Source organism: Eurypyga helias, unplaced genomic scaffold (assembly GCF_000690775.1).
Source record: "Eurypyga helias isolate BGI_N326 unplaced genomic scaffold, ASM69077v1 scaffold7661, whole genome shotgun sequence".
Taxonomy (NCBI): Eukaryota; Metazoa; Chordata; class Aves; order Eurypygiformes; family Eurypygidae; genus Eurypyga; species Eurypyga helias.
Window position 1 is genome coordinate 1 of NW_010231408.1, and position 21,306 is coordinate 21,306.

Sequence of the window (21,306 nt, forward strand, 5' to 3'; positions counted from 1 at the left end):
GTGCCGGCCATGCGCGGCCTCCTGCGGGGCCACAGCCCTTTCCCGGGCGGGTTGTCCGCTGCAGCCTGGCCGGTGGGAAGTTTCCCTTTCCCTCCTAACTGCCGCCCCCCGAAGGTGGGCCTGGATTGTCGGTCAGGGACGATTCTTTATGCAATAAAATGACACGTGCCAAAAGGGGGATTAAAGAGGTCCTGCTCGGGCGTCTTTTAAACTTGCCTTTCATTCTTCATCAGGTGGCCTTAAAAAGGAGCGATTACAGCCCGCTCAGCCTAGCCTAAGGTATTTTGCATCTTCCAGACTTACTCTTTCACTGAAGAAAAATAATACATACTGTATTTGTGCTAATTACAGGCCTATCTAAGTTTGCACCATTTCTGTAGGCTCAGTTTTGAAGGTTGTCAGCCAGGCAACTTAATAACACCCTCTCTCCTGAGACAGGTTTTGCATGAATTGTGGCAACATACGCAGGAACTATGTGCAAGAGAAGGGATGTCCTGATGTCACTTGCTTGCTATTTCAATGAGAAAAATCATCCAATTATTAACTATTATGGAGGAGGCTAAATAATGTTTAGCCCTCTCTGGGGAGCTGTACTGTTACTGTCGAGCTGTTTTCCATCTTTTCAGCAGTCTTCCTTATCAAGTATTAATTGGTTACTAGAGGGCGGGATATTTTACAGTCCCTTATCTCTTGTTTGGATGAGAGCACCACATGTTACTGGCCTTGAAAGAGATAATCATTATTCTTATTTTAAACAGGCGTGAGGTGAACGGCCATGATGAAGATGGAAATGAGCTACAGACCACACCAGAGTTCAGAGCACACGTTGCAAAGAAACTGGGAGCAATGCTAGACGGGTATTGGCACGCAATACTAAAAAAGTTTGTTCTACGGGTGAAGTACACCAGTGCTTTTGCATGCTAAAAGCAGGAAATTAAAGATCTGGGTGCAACTTGGATATGGAGAAGTTGTTTTTCTCCTTGTCTCCATCGTTCCTGTATTTAATACCAACTTCCAATATTCTGTAAACTAACCTGGCCCACGCGCTGTGCCCCTCTGGTGAAGACCCCTTGTGCAGCACTGCCTGTCACCACTTGCCTCTGTGGTGAGTGTGTTGTGGGGAGGAAAAAGTAGAATTTGGGTGCCTTGGCACTTTCACCATCTGAAAGGCCGGTGTGAGAATATTTCACTTACTCTTACAACCTAAGCCAGTGCTTGATTCAGGGTTGTGCCAGCCGTGTGCTTCTGATGGGGCTGCCTCTGTCTTTATTTATTGTGTAACGACGGCCCCGGGAACTGGAATTCCTGGTGTTTAGAGCTGGCGTTAGAAATGCTGCTTTTAAGTTATTCTTGTGACACACATTGCTAAGGAGAGAGGGCAGAGTCTGCTCTGAGAGCAGGGAGGTGGGACGGCTGCACTAAGAGGAAAAAAGAAACTATGTGGCATCCCCCTGTAGTCTTGTTTCCTAGAAATAGCCAACCTGAGCTCAGTTTGCACAAACCTGTCTAAGATCTGACCGGGGTTTTCTGTTCAGTTGCATCACTGTCCTGAGGGAGTCATCGGGACCTTCACAAGCCTCTGTGCAGCAGTCTGACCCTGGAGATGATGGTGAGTTCTAGGCCCAGCCATTGTGCCTATTGTGTGATGTTGTTAGTTAAGCGATGACAGGCGGGATGGATCCTGCCCAGTCCCAGTTGTACGTCCAGCCCACTAATAAGCATTTGCAGTAGAAGAGTTGATGTTAGCCTTGGTGAAGGCTGGTACTTCAATGTTATGATCTCTTCCCTAACTCCTCTCAGTTTGCTAGTCCCAAATAGTTGCTGTCAAGTACTGTATTAATGCATTAACAGCAGTGAGGCTTCACAGGGAGGTTGCTGTTGGTTGCTTTCACCTCTGTTTTGTGGCTAAAATTCCCTTTTACATCTTTTAGGTTTTCGCCTCTTCTCTTCCTCTGTCCCAGGAGACTGTGGGGAATCGGAGCCTTGCCCTGCAGCAAGGAGGAGACGGCCACCTAGCTCTAGGTGAGGTGGTTGCAGCTGTATTGCTCCTGAAGTACTGTTGCATCCCACATTTTAGACAGAGGTGGGACCCTTGCAAGGGAATAGGAAGTTGAAGAGAGCTTGAGAAGTGTGCGTTTGGCTCCTATATTTCACTGGAGCAGATTGTTTCGTGTTTCATTTAAGTGCTGGGGAACTAGAAATGTTTGTGGCAGGCTTCTTTCCCCTCCTAGTGTGTATAAGGAACACCTGCAGACCGGTTAAATGCTGACTGTAGGTGTTGGAGTCTTGGAGCCACTGGGTGTCTATCGGGTGTTCTCATCATAGAATGGTTTGGGTTGGAAGGGACCTGAAAGATCGTCCAGTCCCACCCCCTGCCGTGGGCAGGGACACCTTCCACTAGCCCAGGTTGCTCCAAGCCTCATCTAGCCTGGCCTTGGACACTTCCAGGGATGGGGCATCCACAGCTTCTCTGGGCAACCTGTCCCAGTGCTTCAGACTACTTGGAGTACTCTGCTGTTTGTGCTTTGGGTGAATTCAAGGCAAAAGTGTAACATAAGTTCCTTCCCTTTTGTTATCTTTTCAGTGACACGGACAGTGAACAGGAGTGGCAAAGGTACCAAGAGGCTGCTGTGTCAACTGCAGACATTCTGAAGCAAAGTGCTTTTCCTGCACTGTCCCAGGATTCCAGCCGGGATCAGAGTCAGGGTTATGTAGAGCACAGCCAGAAAAAAAAGAAGAAAAAGAAAATTAGGGGAGAGAACAATATTCAGGAGAAAAGAATAGACTCAGCAGAGTGTGACCAGATCAGCAGAGATTTGCCACGGTTCGTGTCTGCAAATGGACAGCATGAGAGACAGGACAGCGATCACACAGAGAACTCGGTGTTGCCTGGAGTCGTGAAGAAGAAAAAGAAGAAAAAAAGAGAGTGAAGATTTTGCTCTACAAGCAGCAGGTGATTATAGCGGATGAAGGATGCTGGGGAAAAAAAAAACCAACTAATAAAAGGAGTTGCTGCAGATGAGGGAAAATTAATTGGCAAAGCTTCTGTTCTAAAAGCTCAGTGGCCTGAGAGTCTAATTAGGTGACTTCCTATGTTGCTGGCATCCCTTGGGGAAGGGAACATTGTTCTAGCACAGCAGTTATCTGTGCTGCCGCTTATGCAGGCCTAGCGTAAAAGGATTAAATACTGTGCACAGACTTGCGTGACAGAGGGACATAATCGTAGCTGCATCCCTCCTGGTCCGTTCCTTCGCATCGTGAAACCAAATCTGTGTCCTGGAGAAAGTATATGCTGAGTTGAATTTGGTTTACATGGCAACAGGTGATCTACTCCTTTTTCTCTGCCTCCTCCTAGATGCCTACTAAGAATAGCTCCAGCCTGTGGGAGACTCATTTATCAAAATCATCCTTTCGGATATCAGGGCCCCCGTACTTGTTTTCCTGTGATCATCATAACTGTCTGTTGTTGAAACCTGCCATGTTACTAATCCCTCTGTAATCTGCACCTCTCCAGGGCCCTGCACGCAGTTTGCAGTGAGCTTATTTCAGAGTTGTTACAAATAGGTAGTTCTGTTCAAGTTATGGCATTTGAAATTTCTTGTCATGTAGAGTTTTTTATGGCATTTGTTGTTATTAAATTCTACTACTATATCAGTCTTAATTTGGCAGGTTTTGTACAACAGTGGCTTTCTTGCTGTATCCAGATGGCAGAGATAAAGACGGCTGAAGATGGCTTTTTAGTGTCTCGGTGATCAGTGCTAGGAAATTGCTACAGGAAGGACTTAACCTAACTTGAATTCACTGTGTTTCATTCCTTATTTTGGTTGATTATGACTTTTGTCTTTCTGAAATACAACAGGGTTTGGTAGTTTTCAGTATGGCTCTTAGCCTGTTTATACTTCAGCTCCAGTATTTCAGGTAATGACCTGTTGTTGGGTAAATGCTCTTCTTTGCTGGGTTTCAGTAGCTCTAATTCATTTGCCCTATTCCAGAGACCAGAAAGCCAGACTGGAGAAACCGAAATAGTGAATTGTAGCTCTTTGATTGTGGGAAAACCCAAGATGTTTTCTTTCCTACTGTAAGATCTTTGCTGGTTTTAATCAAGAAAACACAGTTGCTATTCAAGAATGGAAAGACTAAGTAGAAAATTGGCTTGTAATCTAACCGAGTGGGCCAGCAGAAGTTACTTGTCTCATGGCCAATTAAAACTTGAGTACACTGAAGGTAGCACCTGGGGTTTCAAGTGCATACTGGGCTAAGGGATCTTTTCACTTGTTCTGTGATGATTATTTTTCTGCCAACTGGCAGTTAAGTGTATTTGCAAATGATGCACGGGGAAGTTTAGGAAACAATGGATAAAATTCCTCAGAGAATCTAGTTACTTAAGTTAGTCTCTGATGGATAGTATCTAGATCGTATCAGTACAAACTGTAATGGACATCCGCAATTTTGAAACTTCCAGATATGATAACTGAAGTGTTTGCCGTTGGGCTTTTTCTGGTTTTAATTCTCCCTTCTTAACCTTTTCAGAATCTTGAGCACTTTCTGGCCTCAAGGTTTTTCATCTATTTCACAGTTGAACGAATAGCTCTGTTTTGGTCACAGGGACAAAACCACATCAATTAGGGCTTTTTTCATGTCTGGTTAATGACATATCAGTGATGTGAGGGTTGAGAGTAAATAGAGAAGAGAGGAATAATTAGAAGAGGAATTATGTAAGCAGATCCTCAGGGCTAAACCCCTTCACTCAGTGCAAGTAAGACTCGTAGACCCCAGGGTTCTTACTTGCATGTCAAGAACTACAGAACTTGGCCTACAGGGAAGCTGAGAATGAACCGTGCTCTATAACGTGAATCCGAGCTGTCATCTTTATAGATAACGACGGGAGGAACCGCCGCTCTCTGTGGAGTGTAGGGACCTCCCGGGTGGTGTGCAGTCTCGGGGACCTGTGGAGAATGCCATCCCCCGGCTCATTCTGCAGGACACGAGATGAGAATCCATACGCGTAATGCAGGGAACTGGAATCTCCTTGCTGCTGTTCAACTTTAATTTCTGCATTTAAAACAAAGCAGAGCTATATCAAAAATAACCAAGCCATTTCCACTAGGACAGCATGATTTTAGAGCAGGTCATTTTTAACTGAGAATGGTATTTTTTTAGTTAATTAAAGGGTTTGTAGCTTGTAGTCAGTGATCCCCTACTGACAGGTCTGTGCCAAGCCATTCCTCAGTGTCTCTTGGTGATTTTCATTGCAGTCAGGAACCAGGTTCTCTCACTCTTGCCTCCAAGGTATTTCTCATGGTTCCCATTGGTGCTTTTTTACGGCAAGGGAGGTGAATGTTTGAAGGATGGCGTCCCTTTGGCAGCTCAGCTGTGCTCTTTCCTGGCGCTGGCAGTCTTGTACAGGCCCAGCTTACCGAAGGCTGGGCAGAATGAAAGTCCCCTCCACACCCTGGCATTTTTGTCTTATTGCATTCAGGTCCCTGTCTTGGTGGGGATCCTTTTGGGCAGCCACAAAAGGACGTTTGGTCTTTCTAGGCTGGCTCATGGGGTTTGGGTTTGCTTGTTCTTTTGGGGGTTGGTGGATTTAGCAGTGCTGGCATCATCTCTCCATGGTTTCGGTCTTGAGCCTGAGGCACCTCCTCACACGGAGGCAGCTGAGTACGGAATTTGTATGAGGCAGCGGGGGGTGGAGGTGGGCCAAGCACAGCCTTCCCTTTCCTTGGAAGGCAGTGGTGACAGTGATGGCAAACCCAGTCTGGAGTCGCACCTGACAGTCACCCATGAGCTAGTTGTCTTGATTACTGAGTGGAGGATGCCATCTGCGTGGAGATGAAGGTCTCGATGACGTTGTGAGTGGAAGGCAGAAGCTGACTGTGGCTGTTGGCGGAGTCGGAGCTTTGGTACAGCACCAGGCTGCTGGAGGACACTGTCAAAGGCACAGGCAGAAGTTAAGTACAAATTCTCACTGCAGTGCCCTTACCCTCTTGCGCGCACCCTCGCGTTTCCAGCGTGACTAAAACCTCCCAGTACAGGGGCGTAACTTCTCCTTCTAGCCTGTGTGCCATTACGTACCTAGCTCAGGTACAAAGCCAGCCTGAAAGCGCTGACAGCATTAGGGAGTTCAGGTCTGAGGATTCTAGTTGGTTGTTAATGTCCCAGTTCTTCTCTTAAAACTGGGAAGATTCAACTGGAGTCTCTTCATTGAGGGAGTCTTGGGCTTTTCAGCCCTGAAAACCGCCTGACGGATTGACTATGCGTGGGCTCTGATTTTTGTCAATATTTTTAATATTGGTCAGAATACTAATTCTGTGTTCTGACTTTTTTCCTTGTGCCACCTTTTCAAACCCCCCCCAGACACTGGTAGAGCCCCAGTTACTGTTTTCTGTCTGGGTTTTAGTGTTGGCGAGAGAAAAAGAGCAGTACGTGCTTTAAGGTGGCAGTGGCTGCTGCTCTTACCAGCAGGGCTTGAGGCGAGGCGAGGGCCTGGCTGAAGGTGCTGGATGGTTGTGTCTTGGTTCTGCAAATGTATCGTCGCTGCCTGCGACACTGGCGTATGCATCCCAGACTCCGTGTGAGTCTCCGAGTCAGAGGTGAATGCCTAGGGAAAAGAAAGTTAACAGGGCCTGGTTTCTACACCCCTTCAAACAGGCAGGAGAAGAGCAAGCAGGTGCTGTTTCCAAGGAGATTGAATCCTCCCTGATGATGCAGTGAAGAGTTTGCTGTAATGCCTCCAGTATTGCAGCTGGTACCAGCAAGGCAAGGAGGTAAACATCATCCCGCTGGGATGGTGTAGACCGCGCACCCAAAAACTCTTTGACAAGCAAGGAGCTACCTGCGGGCTGGTGCAGTTCTGAGGTGGGGGAACAAAGGCATGTGCTAAAGGCTGTTACCTGTTTAGTTGGTGTCAGGTTAGTCAGGGCGCTGAGATTGGCTGTATCTGTTATCACCATGGTTTGTGGTAAGAGGCCTGTATGTGTGTATTGGGCCACTTCAGACTTGGGGCCGTAGAGAGCTGTGCATGAAAGAAAACAAGGTCATGTGGATGCTGGAGCTTTGCATGAGACTGGTTTGGCTGCAGCGTTCTCCTCATGCACATGGACCTGCTGCCTGTCTCTGAAACAGTGGGAGTGGAGGGGCAGGGAGAGGAATGCAAGAGAAAAATGATTTCATAATTAAACCAACAATAATAGAAGAGGAACACGGAGTGCTGCAAGCCCAAAGACCCCAAAAATGCTCCACAACAGAGCCTTTTTTTTTGAGTTTGCTTGAGCAAATGAGCTCATGTTCTTACCGTGAGGGTTCTGTATCTGGGCCATGGTGGCCATGAAGGGGCTCTGGTTGATGTGGCTCTGAACCTGCTGCATGAGGGGCTGCTGGTAGGATGGGTGTAGTTGCTGGGAGAACTGGACAGGCTGCAGGGTAGTGAGGCTGCTCCCCATGCTGTTTATTACAGGTACGCTCTGGGGCTGGGTTGAGGCCAGTCCTGAAAAACAAGGACGGATCACAGTAGTGCCACACACAATGGGAGGAGTGTGGCTGCTCTGCAACAGGGGCATCTGAAATAGTCATCGTGGCAGGCCTGTTGTTGCAGGGTGATTTTTTGAATCCTGCTTTTCAGGTGTTTTGTCTATTATCCATGATTATGAATAGATTTTATGTCTGTGAAAATGAAGGGGGAGTGTACAAAAGGTACAGTAAAACCATCTCTGACTTCTAGTGTTCGTTCCTGTGTACATCCTCGTGCACCAGTATAGGTCACTTTCCAGTCTAGTGATAACCTGAAATCGAGTTCCACTGGGGAGGCCTTGCTCTGGAGTGTCATCTCCTGTCCAGTTAATTTTATTCTTCTTTTATGGAGCTGTTAGCCGCAGAGAGAACAATGCTGTTAGCTCTCCAGCCACAGGGAATGGAGCTTAAGCTCATTTTGCTTGGGCTACCAAGTTATGGAATCTGGACCAGTGAGAAAGAGGTAGAAGGTTTCACACATTACTGTCTGTTTCCCATGACTGTCCAGACCCTATTCCTGTAAATCAGTAAGTCTTTCCTGGGGCATCTCCCTTTTTTTTTGTTTGTTTGCTTACACAAAATTAGAATCTATATCATAATCTTGGGTATAAATAAGGAAATGTAAATGAGTTCACAGCTGTCACTGTGGGACAAAATACGGCCTTGTTCATCATGGGAAGAAAGTGCCAGAGGAGAGTATACATTTTATTTTCCTTTATCTAAGGAGATGCACTTTGGCAGTAGACTAGTCTTGGAATGAAAAGAAATCTCATACAAGTCCAGAAAAGCTGTCAAAGTGAAAAAAATATAAACAATTTTTTTTAAAAACCCCACTGCTGTGGGTTCCAAAGACATATGCTCCTCTTTGCAGGAAGATAACGGGATGTTTTGTTTTTCATGCACTCTGATCATGCTTCAGTTTTCATTGTGTTAAGGAAGTAATACATTTACATTTGGGAAGAGCAGCAAAACAAAAACATTGGCATAGGATTAGATTGCAAAAGTCTCTTGGCTCTTAAGATGTGGGTTTGTGTAACAATTCATACACGAATAAGGCACATCTGTCCCTTAATTCCATTGGTACCTCTTAAGTAGTGCTGCTGAAGATCCTTAGTGTTTGTGACAATTTCCCCAGGTTTGTACCACTGCCAACTTGGTACTTTGGCCTCTGAAAGTGAGGCAGGTAATTCTGACATGTGCAGGTAGCTCTTTACCTGAAGCCTGATTAGCAGAGTCATTACAGAACTCACCTATCACCAGGGTGGAGGCACCTGTGTTGGTGAACGCTGGTGCCAGGGATGAGGTCTCGCCAGCTCCGATCGCCATCACACCCGGCAGCGATGCCATGATAAGGTTCTGAGTTTGCTGGCTCAGCGCATGTGGGTTTTGCTCTAGGCTGTGCAAGGCGGTCAGGGTGCTGACAGGAGGGAGCGTTCCTCCAGGAGCTGAGACCTGCGTGAAAGGAGGAGCGTGAAAATGCCACCTGCACAGGGTTGAGTATGAGAGCCCCAAAGCTGGGACAAACATCCTTCTCCTTCTTCCTGCCTGCTCTGACCGCTTGCTGACCAGACAGACTTCACGTTTGCTTGTCAGCAGTTCCCCTGGGCTCGTCAATTAACTAGCAAAGGTCAGCTGTTGAAATACTCAGAGTAAATCCTTGCTGGTTCAGTTCCTCCATGTTTAGGACATCATCAGGATTTTACAAACAAGAATGAGCTCAGTCCTACTGCATTTTCTATAGGGAAAGTTTATCTTCTGTTTTACAGCTGGGGTCAGAAGATGATGCTCAGAGAAATGAAGAGGCTCAGGTAATTTTGCACAGTAAATTTTCGCTGGCAGAGTTCAGCACAGAATCCATGAGTTTCTCTTTTCCTGTTCATCTTTTCCTCTGAAAAATGCCTGTAATTTCTCTTTATCCTAGCAAGTGACTTTTAGTGACCAGTGATTTTTCGGACTGAGATTTTTAAGGGAGTTGCTGAGAAGTTTCCTTACACCCGTTTCTCATACTGTTTGTTCTTCAGGCTGTGTTGCCTGGCAGTTCCCTGCTGTTAGAGAGAAAACGTACCTGTTCAATAGAACAGGATTGCTTTTGCTTGGGTGCCTTCCCAATTCAGTCTGTCCTTCAGAAATTTAATAACTTGACTGTTTTCTCAGCCTCTAAAATGAACCACGTAACCTGTGTCTGTGCTCTAACGGGGTTTTGAGTTTGCTAGGCCCTTTGGAGACCTGTAGTTGAAGTACCATGGAACAGCAAAGTAGTATTCTAATAATTTGGCTGACAGAGAAGGTTCAGTGCTGTTTATTTTTTTTTTTCCTCCCCTCAGGCTAAAAGCTGTAAGTAATCTTCAGTAAGAGTAAGCACCGACAGGTTAGAGTGGGACGAATCACCTTGATGTGAATTTTAGAAGACAGCTGTAGAAGACTTTCAGTACCTCATGAAACACTTTTTTTCTTCAGGAAGAGACCAGAAAGCCAGCAGAGTGAGTGACTGATGTGATTTCAATCATACTCAGTTACAGTGAATTTAGCATTGCCTCAGACTAGTGTGCGCTAATGCAAACTTCTGCCAACCCTTCCCTGTAAGCAGGGGAGCACGTGCAATCTGAAGACGACCAGTCACGTAGTTCTAGTGCTTCATTGCTAATTAAGTGGGAGAAGGTGTAGTCAAATCTCAAAAGAAAATGTGCTTTGAGAAGGCAGGTTGCTACAGTCCAGAGAGCCAGTAAACGTCTCAGTATGTGCTGCGTGCAGGCTGTTGGGCTTGAGTTTTACAGGTAAGATGGATGTAAGTACAGGTCTTTGCTCTGCCAATCCCATTGGTGCCCGATCAACTATCTGGAGATGTGCAGAGCTCAAATGAGAGGTGGAGAGGAGATGAGGACAATCTCAGTGGGGAAAGGAGGAGAGAACGGGGTTTCCTGGGGAGAAGGAAATCATGTCATACCTTGAGCTCTGTTTGTCAGAACAGACTGTTCAGACTGATGGTTAGGAAGTGGCTATACTTCATGCTTTCATGCTCTAAAACCCGCCCTCCCCAGCAGTATGGGGGGAACATGTATCCCAGGACTGCTCATGTTACATGGTCAGTGCAAACTGGCTGTCTCTGTACCCTCCCCAGCAGTATGGAGGGAACATGTATCCCAGGTCAGTGCAAACTGGCTGTCTCTGTAAGAAGGTGGTTAATAAGAGTATTCTAGGAAAAACTACTTCTGAATAGTCTGTATTGTGATCACAGGCAGAGGACTTGATGTCCCTCAGTCACCAGAACTTAAGTGTATCCATCACTTACCAGCTTGGTGTCTGTGCTCAGTAGGTTCTGGCTGGGCTCCAGTCCAGGGGGGGAAACCTGATGCAGGATGGTTTGGGTGGTGACCATGGAGCTGTTCCCATGGTGGTTGCTGCTGGAGGACTCTGCCTCGCTGGCTGGCTGCTGGTTGTACCTCACTCCTGCATCACAACAGGAGGGAAACTGGTTGTTAAAAACGATAACCGAGCTAAATTCTGTTTCCTTTGCAGGAGCTTGCCTTTAGATATACGAGGCAGAGACGAAGAACATCTCTGTTCCTCAAATGAGTAGGGGAACCAAGAGGACAGGCATTCTTCCACCCTGCCCTGGCTTTCCTCTGTAACTTGCCACAACTGCTTCCTCAGATAGTGACTTTAAGGTACGGCTGTGTGTGCTGCAGGGAGGAAGCAGCGTTCTTGAGGAACCACCCCCCTGGGTGTGGGTGTAGAGAGAGGAGAGTCTCAGTGAGATCATATCTTCTTGGAGTGAGAGCAATTGCCACCTCTGGCCTATGGAGCTGAAAAAGCCCTGCTCTTTTTGGATGGAGAATGACCTTTCCTGATGCCTAAAAACTCAGGATGGTGCTGATACGTATTGGAAAGAGCAGGAGGCACACGTGAGGGAAAGGATACGGGACTGAGTGGTGATGGCAGCCAGCAGGTGACTCCTTGAAGGGGGATTGCTGCCTGCCAGCTGAGAGGGAATGCAGGATGTCAGAGTAAGCGAGGAGATCTGGCTGAGAAGTTTTGTTACTGAGCTCTGTCACCCTTACTAGTCTGGCCACTCTCCTCACTCGGAGACACGGTCTCTTTGTCACCAGTGCTCTTCCCTTGCAGCAAGTCTGCTTTTTCTATCTGTACATTCACTTCCTGAAGGGCTGGACGTGGGAGATTTGGGTAGTTTGGAGTTTGAGTAGGTTCACTGGTGTCTCTTTCAGGTCTCCCTCTAGTTGTTTCTTACCATGAACTTTGCTGGGTGAGAGAGCAGATGGTGGTGGGAGGGAGGAAGAGTTGTGAGGTGTCAGAGGCGGAGCAGAGGTGGGCTGTGGCCCGCTGAAGGTGTCCATGGCCAGCTTGTGCCGGAAAGCCTCCTCCTTCCTGCGATTGGCAAACCAGTTGTAAACTCTGACCTCTGTCACCAGGTTTGAGCCCAGTCCTTGGGCCTGAGATGGGGAAACACCTCTCTGAATACACTCTGCTCTGTTGGGGGAAAGCACAAGGAGAGCCTTGCTTAGGCTGAGACAGGCAGAGTAAGCGGCTGCGGTCTGGCGTGCTGTGTGGCAGGATCCTGCCAGGTGTAGCAAGACATGAGGCATTACTGAGGCTGAGTTGTGGCATTTCATTCAGACATGGCTGGTGTCAGGGGTGCCAGCCACTGCTGTACCCTGAGCCTGCCTCTCGCAGGCGCTAGCAAACGCCAAGAACACAGAGAGGCCCTGCCGTACCCCTCTTCTTCAAAGCCAGACACCCATCTTTACCTGTTGCACTCTTCCACCAGTGCCTCTCTCTCCTCTTTGCTGGGGTTTTTCTGTCTCTCATAGGCTTGGAACAGGATCTGTTGTGAAGCAGGACCCCACTTAAAGCGGTTTCTTCTTCCCTTCTTGGTGGGCAGGTCATCTCCCATGGGCTCCTCTGTCAGGATACCCTGGCCAGCGTGTGTGAATTCTGCAGACACAAAGGGGCAAGGGAATTTGGTTTCTGGAAGCATTTCCAGTAGTTCTGTCTCTGTGGGTGCCTAGCAGGCCCAGCGCAGCTTACCCTTGGAGAATGTCTTGTACAAGATGGAGATCTGAATGGGATGGAAATAAAGTTCCATATTCTGCTAAAACTGATAAGACATTCGTAGCAGAACCATGTTTCTGCCCTTTCCCTTGCATATCTCTGCTCCCACCTTGGAAAGCAAATGCCGCTGAGTTTAGAGGACTCCATGACTGGAGTCCTGCTTTCCAAAGGCTAAACGTCTCATTTTACATGCAACCCACCAACACAAAATTAGGTAAGGCAGATTGAAGACAGGCTCATGAGTGTAGAATTGCATGCTGCAGGGGTGGGTGCTTGTAAGGAAGGGGCTTAGAGGGCGTGAGGTGAAAGCCCACAGTGGTTTTTCACATGAGGTGATGGCCTATGGTGGTTTTTTGCATGAGTGCTGCAGCCTGCTGCTTTTTGCAGCTGGAGGAACTGTCCTTTAGCTGAAGATACAAAAGTGTAGTTCACTGGCAGAAATTCTGTCTGTCATCTGTCCACTACGCTGCTTGAGTCTGAGGATGAGTGCTGAACTCACTGCAAATGCAGAGTACTAGTTTGCTTCCCTGTGCCCAGAGGGAGGGTGGGGTGGGTGAGTGCAGGCTGCTTCACCAGGGAGTGGTTTTCCATGTACTGTTTGGTTCACCTCACACTGAATGCTGACCTAAACTTCTCTAAGCTTCCTCCTGAAGTGGCTTTTCCTTCCCTTTTTCCTTGATAAAAACAGGGAGTAAGGATTAGCAAGGAAGAGCAGAGGCCTTTATGAATGCATAACAGATAGCAGAACAGTTGTTGCCATACTTACGCTGGGCCACCTCTCGTTGCTTGCGGACATACCAGGTGTAGAGGGCTGCCCTTTTTTGGGTCTTCATGGGAGTGCCCTTGTTGAGGTGTTGCGAGAGGTGAGATTGGTTCAGACCAGTAGTGTCCACCACCTCACGCTGAGGGATGTTATGCTGCTGGAGGTAGGATTTCACCATCTTTGCTACTCGCCAGGGATCCTCTCTGGAAGGAGTAGAAAACAATTCTCAGGAGGGAGAGATCACCTGCAATCAGCAGACCTGGATTCCAGGGAAGTGCACTAGAACCTCCTGAGGTGCACCCTGCATGTCAGTCATCACCCAGTATTGTATTTGGTGAGGCCGGGGGGTTAACTGGCTGCATAAGGGAAAGCTGTTCCTCACTGTGGTACCTTGTTCAGTTTTGACTCTGCATTCGGGGTAAAAAACTCCATGGTATTAGAAATGTAGAATTAGAAGTGCAAACGCTGTAGCACTAACTTCCCTTGAACTGTTTCCTGGAGGCACTTTGGTCTCCCCTTAGAAGGGGACTCTGGTTGTCAAGGGAATTTCATACATGGCCCTAGCCTCTGCTGCCTGTGCTTGTTTGGATACGAGGTTTTGGCCTGTTCTGCCTAGGCTGTTGTCATCCGTAAATGCTAGGAAGTGCTGACCAGTGATGTGAGCAAGGAAAGGACCTTGCTGGAAGGTGATGTTAAGCATTTTTGCTGCTAGTGAGAAACGGTGCGAGGAGAGAAGTGACGTTGCATTTTACTATTCAGTTGGATGTTTCATGACTAGATCTCTCTCTTTCAGAGCTGACGTCCCTCTTCCCTTAAAAAAAAATGGCTTTTCTATCCCAAGCACCTTTGCCTTAAAGAAAGGTGGCTAGAGAAGATGTACTTAATTTTCAAAGACAGATTCCTTGCGATACTAGGCTGAACCTAGCTCGTGCCCCGATTCTGGTCCAGGCTGGGTTGCCTTGCGGTGATTCAAGAGATGAAAACAGGCTTTCATCATTCTACCACGTGACACTATACACGTATGTATACACAAGCCATCCAGGCTTATGTTCTTACACGTCTGCTACATCTTATTCGAACAGTGATTCACATCTAGATCCACTCAGGCTTCTAAATGCAATAAAGAACAACAGGGTAAACCACTAATTCCTCCTATTGCCACCCTCCTTTGGGGTAACAGCTGTGGGAACAGGCCTATTTGAGACCTACTCATAAAATGTGAGAAGCGAATCTGATTCAGGATTTCAAAATAAATGTGAATCTCTGATTTTTAGGATCACTGATTAGAATATCCATGAAGGTTCCTAAAGAAAATAGAGAAAACACGACTCCGACTTCTTTGTGTGTATTTCATCAGAGCTGAAAATCACAGTAGGAATAAAGATGTGAAACCAGGCAGCCTAAATCCAAACAGTGCAGGAGCTTCTCTACAGAAAAACCTATGTCTCAGTTTTAACAAAGAGCATCCTTCTGTGTTTAATATGTGTAATGCCTGGTGGAAATGGTCTGCATGCTGTAGAGATACGCTGGGGTCACATCCAACACCACCACCAAAGGAGCAGCTGGGGGAGGGGGAAAGGTGCCTAGGAGTGTGCAGAAACTGTCACAAGAACGCACAGGTCTGAGCAACGGGCAGCACAGCCGTACCGTTCATTGCTTTGTTGACTCGGGAGGTTGCCAGAGGCTGCAAATGATAAGGAGGACAAAGTCCACACCTGTTCTCTCAGTACAAACACCCTTATCTCTGTTCCCCTGCAGCCTCTCTCCCGGTGGCTGGATAGTCCAAGGAGCAACTTGCTGCAGTTAAAGTGTGACAGAAGCAGTGTCACACTCAGCTTTCTGAAGAACCTGCCTTCTTAAAATAGGAACACTTGTTTCTCTTTTACGATCAGACACTTGCTATAGAGGCTTTTATTTTGTGGCTTCTTCCCTTAACCATCTTTGTCCTTCAAAAGCCTCAAATTGGGCTACACTTACAAAATATTTTCTTTCTTCAGGGTGGTGTGGTTTGGTTTTTTTCCTGCTGTCCAAACCAAGGACCAGTTCCCTCCCATTTTAATATTCTAGCCAGCATCTGCACCCTGAATTTGTTATACAAGTTGCTATACAGAGGAGAAAAGCCTCTGATTTGGAACCTCTGGTCTCTAAGATGTGAGTTCTGGCTCACAGAAGAAGAGGAAGGACTGTGTTACCACTGATGGAAACCTCTGCTAATGTTGATTTCCTTCCTGCACCCTAATCATGTATCACTTTTGTCTCCCCTGTCAAGATCCTCCACTTCTTTGTGCCAGGAATAAAGCAGGAAGGATCTGTGAGTCTCTTCTCACAGCGGTTAAAGCCCTGTGGTTTTTCTGTCTTCCTTTGAGACGAAGCAGGGAGCTCTGCGGGGCAAAGCAGCGCAGGGCAATCAGAGCAGCATGACTTCGTAGGACAGTTGTATGAAATCCTAGCTACGCTGCACGTTGTCAAAGCACGGGCTGTAATACTAACGCAGCAATTCCTTTAGGCCTGAGGCTGTGTCATCAAACGAGTGATGGCAGTTGGTCAGCCAAACCCTCGCGTGAACCATTGCCCACATGGTTCTTTCACCACTGACCATCGTGAGTCGAAACCTTCGCTCTTCCACTGGCTGTAAGAGTGACACTGAGTGTCAGAGGGTAGGGCTTCACCGTAAACCTAGTCCTCCTGTGTGTGGCTGTACTAAAATCTCAAGTGTGTCAGTGAATCAGAACTGTGGAAATGGGTCTGCCTTGCTCAAACTCTCCTTCTCTATCTCCCAGGCCTGTTTCTGCTTTTCAGCTTCCCTTTCTCCCCAGATACAGGCTGGTCTCCCCATTCCTGTCTTGTTCTCCAAGGTCTGATCTCCGTCTCCGGATTCTTCTCACAGAGTTAGCTTTCCCTTCCTTATTCCTAAGTCTCGCCCTCCTGCTGTTAGGTGCTGGCATAGCTCCTCTCCCTGGCCCATCTCAACCACAGGGGCCTGGGTCCTCTCTCCATGCAGCTTCCCATTTTCTTAGTTCTGAGGTCACTTTTTAAGGGCGTTTTCACCTCCCTTTTGTTACCTGAACAATAAGTAACCCAGGTAGTTAGTTATAAACTCAAAGGGAACAAGAGGCTGGTTGATAATTTATAGCAACATCTCAAATTTAAATGGAAAGTAAATATCAAGTTGTTAGCATTAAAGAAAACCCATTCCAGAGAGCTGGAGATGTAACATTCAGGGGACCTTCTCCTTCCTTCACTCTTCCTGACTTTTCTTTTTCCTTTGTTCATTTCTTTCCCCTCCTCTTCCTCATTCTGTCTCTCCTTTCTTCCTTCCCTGTTCTCAGATTCTCAGGCAAGAGAAGCCTTCATCCTCCCTGAGGTGGGTTCTGAGTTGCTGCTTTGGATCAAACCTTGCTTAAGCAGAGGTTCAGAGCTGTGAAGTACTCAGGATCATGCTCCGGCCCTTTCCTCTGGAGCCTGCTAGACCACCCTCACTGGTGCCAGTGCACAGCCTGGAGCCGGGCTAGGCAGAGAGCAGGGAAGGTAAGACCATCCCGGCAGGGTTCCTTTCTACTGAACTTGGCCTGGTTTGCCTCATCTTGGTTTATATGTGGAAATGAAAGGGGTGTGGCAGCTTCATCTCCGGATTCCCCAGCTAGAGCCGTTCTAAGACACTGCTTACATGGGGAAAAGTCTGAGCCTTTATCATTATATCTTTGTTTTCTTTTTTCCTCGTGGAAAATATGCTTTTATTCCTGCCTCCAGGGGAAATCTGCTGCTTATCTCAATTTCCCTCTTTCCTAATGGAATTTCACCCCTCGCCCTACAGGTGAATTGTTGCTATACCTCTCTCCATTTGCTGTACCTGCGGTAGTATGATCTGTCCCTTCCCCCAGGGCAGCCTCTTTTGCTTTTCATGCTGGGGAATATTTGGGAATTACTCCACACAGCTCCAGCTCCCTCATGAGTTATCCTTCATCATAGATGCAATATGTTTTCTGCGTGGAGTGATATGGGAAGAATGTTTTAATTCAAACTGCAAATCTATGGAAGATCAGTGAGACAGATCAAGGGACAAAATGAAATGATGTTAATTCCTCGCTACAGAAACCTTTGTCTGAATGGCCTTTGGCATTTTTTTTTTTTTTTCCCTGCAGGGCCAAAATCTAATCAGTACCCACAGGTGCACCCAGGTGTGGGTGTATCTTCTCCACATCCTGTTCTACTCAGCTTTCACTAGTGCTTTCCAGACTGTGGCTTCAACTGCAGTCGTCCTGCAAGGACTTACTTGGTCTCTTGGTGCTGTCATTTCTTTCCTTTCCAGCTCCTGGGAAGCCTAGCAATGGATTTTCACGTTCTGCTTTATAAGCAATGGCTGCAGTTGCCACAACGACTTTCTTGTGTCGTTAATAGCTGCCCACAAGTCAATCTCTTTGTTAAAATGTGGTCTACAGTATTGGACCAGGAATTGTTAATAATGCCCAAGGAGGCTTCTGCCTAAAGGCAGAAGGGCTTCCCTCTGGTTTCTGGATTTGAAATCCTTGTGTAGATGCTGAAACGGCTTTGCAGGCATTGAAGTTTTACTGGGAGTCCCTGGGCATGGAAATTCTTGCCTGTCTTCCTTTTATCTATTGCTAGAAGTGATTTGTATTACAGACTGTCCTGCCCTGTCTCACAGTACTTAGACTACCGTTTTAAGGACATTACCTTTAGGCTTCTATTAATGGAAAGGTTTGTTCTTAAAAATAGTTTGAGTAGGTAAGAAGGGGTTATGTATTACCAAACCCTGATACTTCAAATAGGTTCTGAGACATACAGTTGCTTTTTTTTTTAAATCTTTGACCAGAAATTTGAAACCTGTCCATACAGACTTCCCACTAATTTCATTTTACCTTGGCTGATTTTGATCTGTGCTATTACTCCATAAGTATACTCATAATTTTTGCTGAAACTGAGGCCCCTCATGCTGTCCTCAACAGCAGAAGTGCATTGCTTTGCGCTGTGACAGGGGGGCTGCTGAAAGAAAACTGATGTTTCAGAATAAAGCTTTGCAGTTCAGACCAGTCTGAGGCTTAGGAGAATCTTGTTCTTGCCCAGTTCTCTCTGTGCTATCTTAGGGTTTTAGGGAGGGCATAGAATCTCTCTGTATCTCAGTTCCCATGTGTTAAATGGGAATGCTGCTCAACTGACTGTCTAGAGAGACGTGAGACTGTTCATTGGAAAGCGTTAGTATCTCTGCTCTGCAAGGAAGGTAAGGCTGTTGTGCTGAGGCTGGTAGTAAGCTCCTGGAAACTCAGGGATGGCCAGAAACCAGAATTCATGCTGAAGTGAGGGTGGCAGGAAGGAATTCCTCCCATCCATGTGTCTGTTCTTAGATCACAGTGGATGGCACTCCAGTCCTGCTTCCCCCATTCATTGCAGAAAATGGGACAAAGCTCTTCTTCAACTACCATGGCTTCCTTTGTGGAGAGATACCTGATAAACCATCAGAAGTTAATGATCAAAAAGCTTATCAGGGTCTTTTCATCTATAAATTTATAAGACAAAAGAGAAATAATAAAGCCATTGGATAATTAGTAACTAGCCAGGGCCCGCCCGGTGCCACTGGGCTCAAACTACCCCAAGATCTGTACGCAGACTCAGGAAGATGAGAAGGAGACAAGGATGAGGGGAAGAAAGAGAGTGGAAGGGAGGGAGAGAATTAGCCAACAAAACAACAAAATGGGAGGAATAGCAGCAGAGACAAATGAGGGAGGTGAGGGGAGAAGGGAAAAACAGAAAAAGAATGGGAAAGAGGTAAAGGGAACAGAAGACTAAAAAATGTGACAGAGCTGGAAGTGGGGAAGAGTTGAGATGTACGGGGCCAGAAAGAAGACTGAATTATTGGGAATGTTTTCCCCACCCAGGTAAGAGCTGACCCAGTGAATTTTGCTCCGTTGGCTACGGCAGAGTCATCAGCTCCCAGGCTGCCAGGGAGCCGCTTCCGAGTATTTACAGTGAACGCCGACTCTTGTCCTGCTCTTTTCCTAGCTCTGGTGGGCTTTGATGTTTGCTGCTTCTTGTTCCACTCGAAGTTAATTTCCTTTGCACATGAAAGGGGGTGATTAGAAAGCCTGGGAAATCCTCTAGATGGATTTGCGTTTTAGTGAAGATTTTAAGTGCAGGATGTTGCTGTATCTTTTTGTCTTCTCTCAGCTTGTCATTTCAAAGTACCCCCAAACAAACAGGCAAGATACTGCTTCTGTTGTGATAGACAGGTTGGATGGGCCTGATCCTTGCTTGGACAAACCTCTTAGGTTGCCCACAGGAATTTTATCCCAGCAAGGATCCCAAATGGGAAACCTGGTAAATGTTTCTCTGAATCTGTTATGAAGCTTATTGGTTTGGGGAACTCTTCCTGTCTTTTGAGTACAAAAATACTTGTATGCAAAGGCAAATTTGGGTGGCAGTAAAACCTGTAATTGTTGCTGCCTATGTATTTTGCAGTTGTGACGGGCAGTGGATGGTAGGATAGATTGTTGTGCCCAGGTTTTAACTTCTGCATGTATTTGTACTCTTTCTACAAGAAAAATCCCCACTGAAGTCGGGAAAACTTTGCACTCATAGGAATGAAAAGAACAAGTTCTCTTGGTTTGTTTTTCACGAATCATCTATAGCAAAACCCAGAAAAATTAACAATATTAATCTCAAATATAGCGGGAAAACACCACAGCTTCACTTTACTGTACATCCTCAGGCAAATATAGCACCAGTTAAGAGTGACCAGATTTTATAATTTTTGTTTTCCCCCCTGATGACTAAAACTGTGAATCCTATTAAAAATTTAAATCCAATGTTCAGTCAGAGAGATGCAAGTTATACAGGCTTCCGACTGTTCTGAAGGCTGATGATATAAGCACTTCAAATATGTAATCAGGTTCCATGGCTCCCTTCATGCATTTTATGGGAGATGAAAGGAAAGTTTGAGCATTTATAAAGAGTTTGGGGAATGTTTTGGGGCTGCTAGTCCTGGCACGGATGAAGACTGTCTCTGTGCAGCTGGATCAACTGTGAATATCAGGGACACTGAGCGGAAGGGGAAAGGAAAAGAGATTTAGAGGGAAGAGTGCAGGAAAGCAGCAAAGAGGAGCAGCAAATCTGTCCTTACTGTAAGAGTCTTTCCACCACAGCCTTCTGGTGAGCAGCCTCCTCAGGGCTCAAGTTTTCCAGTTCCTTCATTATTGGAGGGGTAAATTCCTCCCCGTCATCAGAGGTTTCATCTTCCGATAACCTGGACTCCCCCATTCCGTTGGGGAGGCTGGGGATGTCGGGACAGGGTTCCCCTTTCTCTGTCTGGAGGGCATTGATAGCGCGCTGACTTTCACTCTGGAGCACGTAGGGTTCCGCTTCGCTCAGCGCCTTGATCAGGGTCTCCTTGGTGAGCCCCGACTCCAGCAGTGCTTCCAGCAGCTCCACTTGAAGGTGGCTCAGCTTCGAGACCATGGTCTTCAGGCTGGTGTCTCTTGGATTTGAATTTCAGGTTATCCTGCTTCCAGCTACCCTACACCATGTTCCTGAGGTAACACTCCTGACTGTCAGGAGAGTGGGCACAGCACAGCCTCCCGCCTTTACACCCCCCCAAAAAAAACAAAATACAAAATTGAGCCACTTCAGACCCCCCACGACTGTCCTGAGCCAGTGCTGATAAAGGGACCCTTGGCTATCTGTTTACATTGGAGCAATGTAAATTCTCCAAGGTTCATATTTATCTGTGTGCTTAGCAAGTTACTGAACTTTGGACTTCAGCACTGCAGCAGCAGTTCACAAAGTGCAGAGGGAGAGAAGGCAGGGGGAGGGGGAAAGGGAGGGAAGCAGACGAGAGGAGCATAAAATGAAGGGGTAGAAGGTCTGCAGCATGGGGGGAGAAAAGCTATGGAAAGAAGACTAGGAAAATGAGGATGGAGAAACGTGGCGTATTTCTGGTCCCATTAGTTTAGAGACGG

At 46.8% G+C, this 21,306-nt stretch overlaps 2 protein-coding genes across 2 annotated transcripts; one reads left to right on the top strand and one right to left on the bottom strand.

The window, feature by feature from the left end:
- Positions 1 to 233: 233 nt before the first annotated feature.
- Positions 234 to 2,930, top strand: LOC104504425 (chromosome unknown open reading frame, human C12orf43; the record flags this gene model as incomplete). The annotated part of the gene is made up of 5 exons (XM_010161060.1): positions 234 to 279; positions 759 to 857; positions 1,536 to 1,609; positions 1,932 to 2,022; positions 2,585 to 2,930. Coding segments are annotated over 5 exons (656 nt in total), but the record flags the coding sequence as incomplete, so codon positions are not given.
- A 2,871-nt stretch (positions 2,931 to 5,801) lies between these two features.
- On the bottom strand, positions 5,802 to 20,948 carry HNF1A (HNF1 homeobox A). The gene is made up of 10 exons (XM_010161059.1): positions 20,472 to 20,948; positions 13,343 to 13,542; positions 12,273 to 12,459; positions 11,756 to 11,994; positions 10,799 to 10,956; positions 8,760 to 8,961; positions 7,295 to 7,486; positions 6,894 to 7,015; positions 6,460 to 6,601; positions 5,802 to 5,929 (listed from the first exon to the last, which is right to left on the bottom strand). The coding sequence occupies exons 1-10, from the start codon at positions 20,804 to 20,806 to the stop codon at positions 5,802 to 5,804; spliced, it is 1,905 nt and encodes a 634-aa protein (XP_010159361.1). The 5' UTR covers positions 20,807 to 20,948.
- Between the last annotated feature and the right edge of the window lie 358 nt (positions 20,949 to 21,306).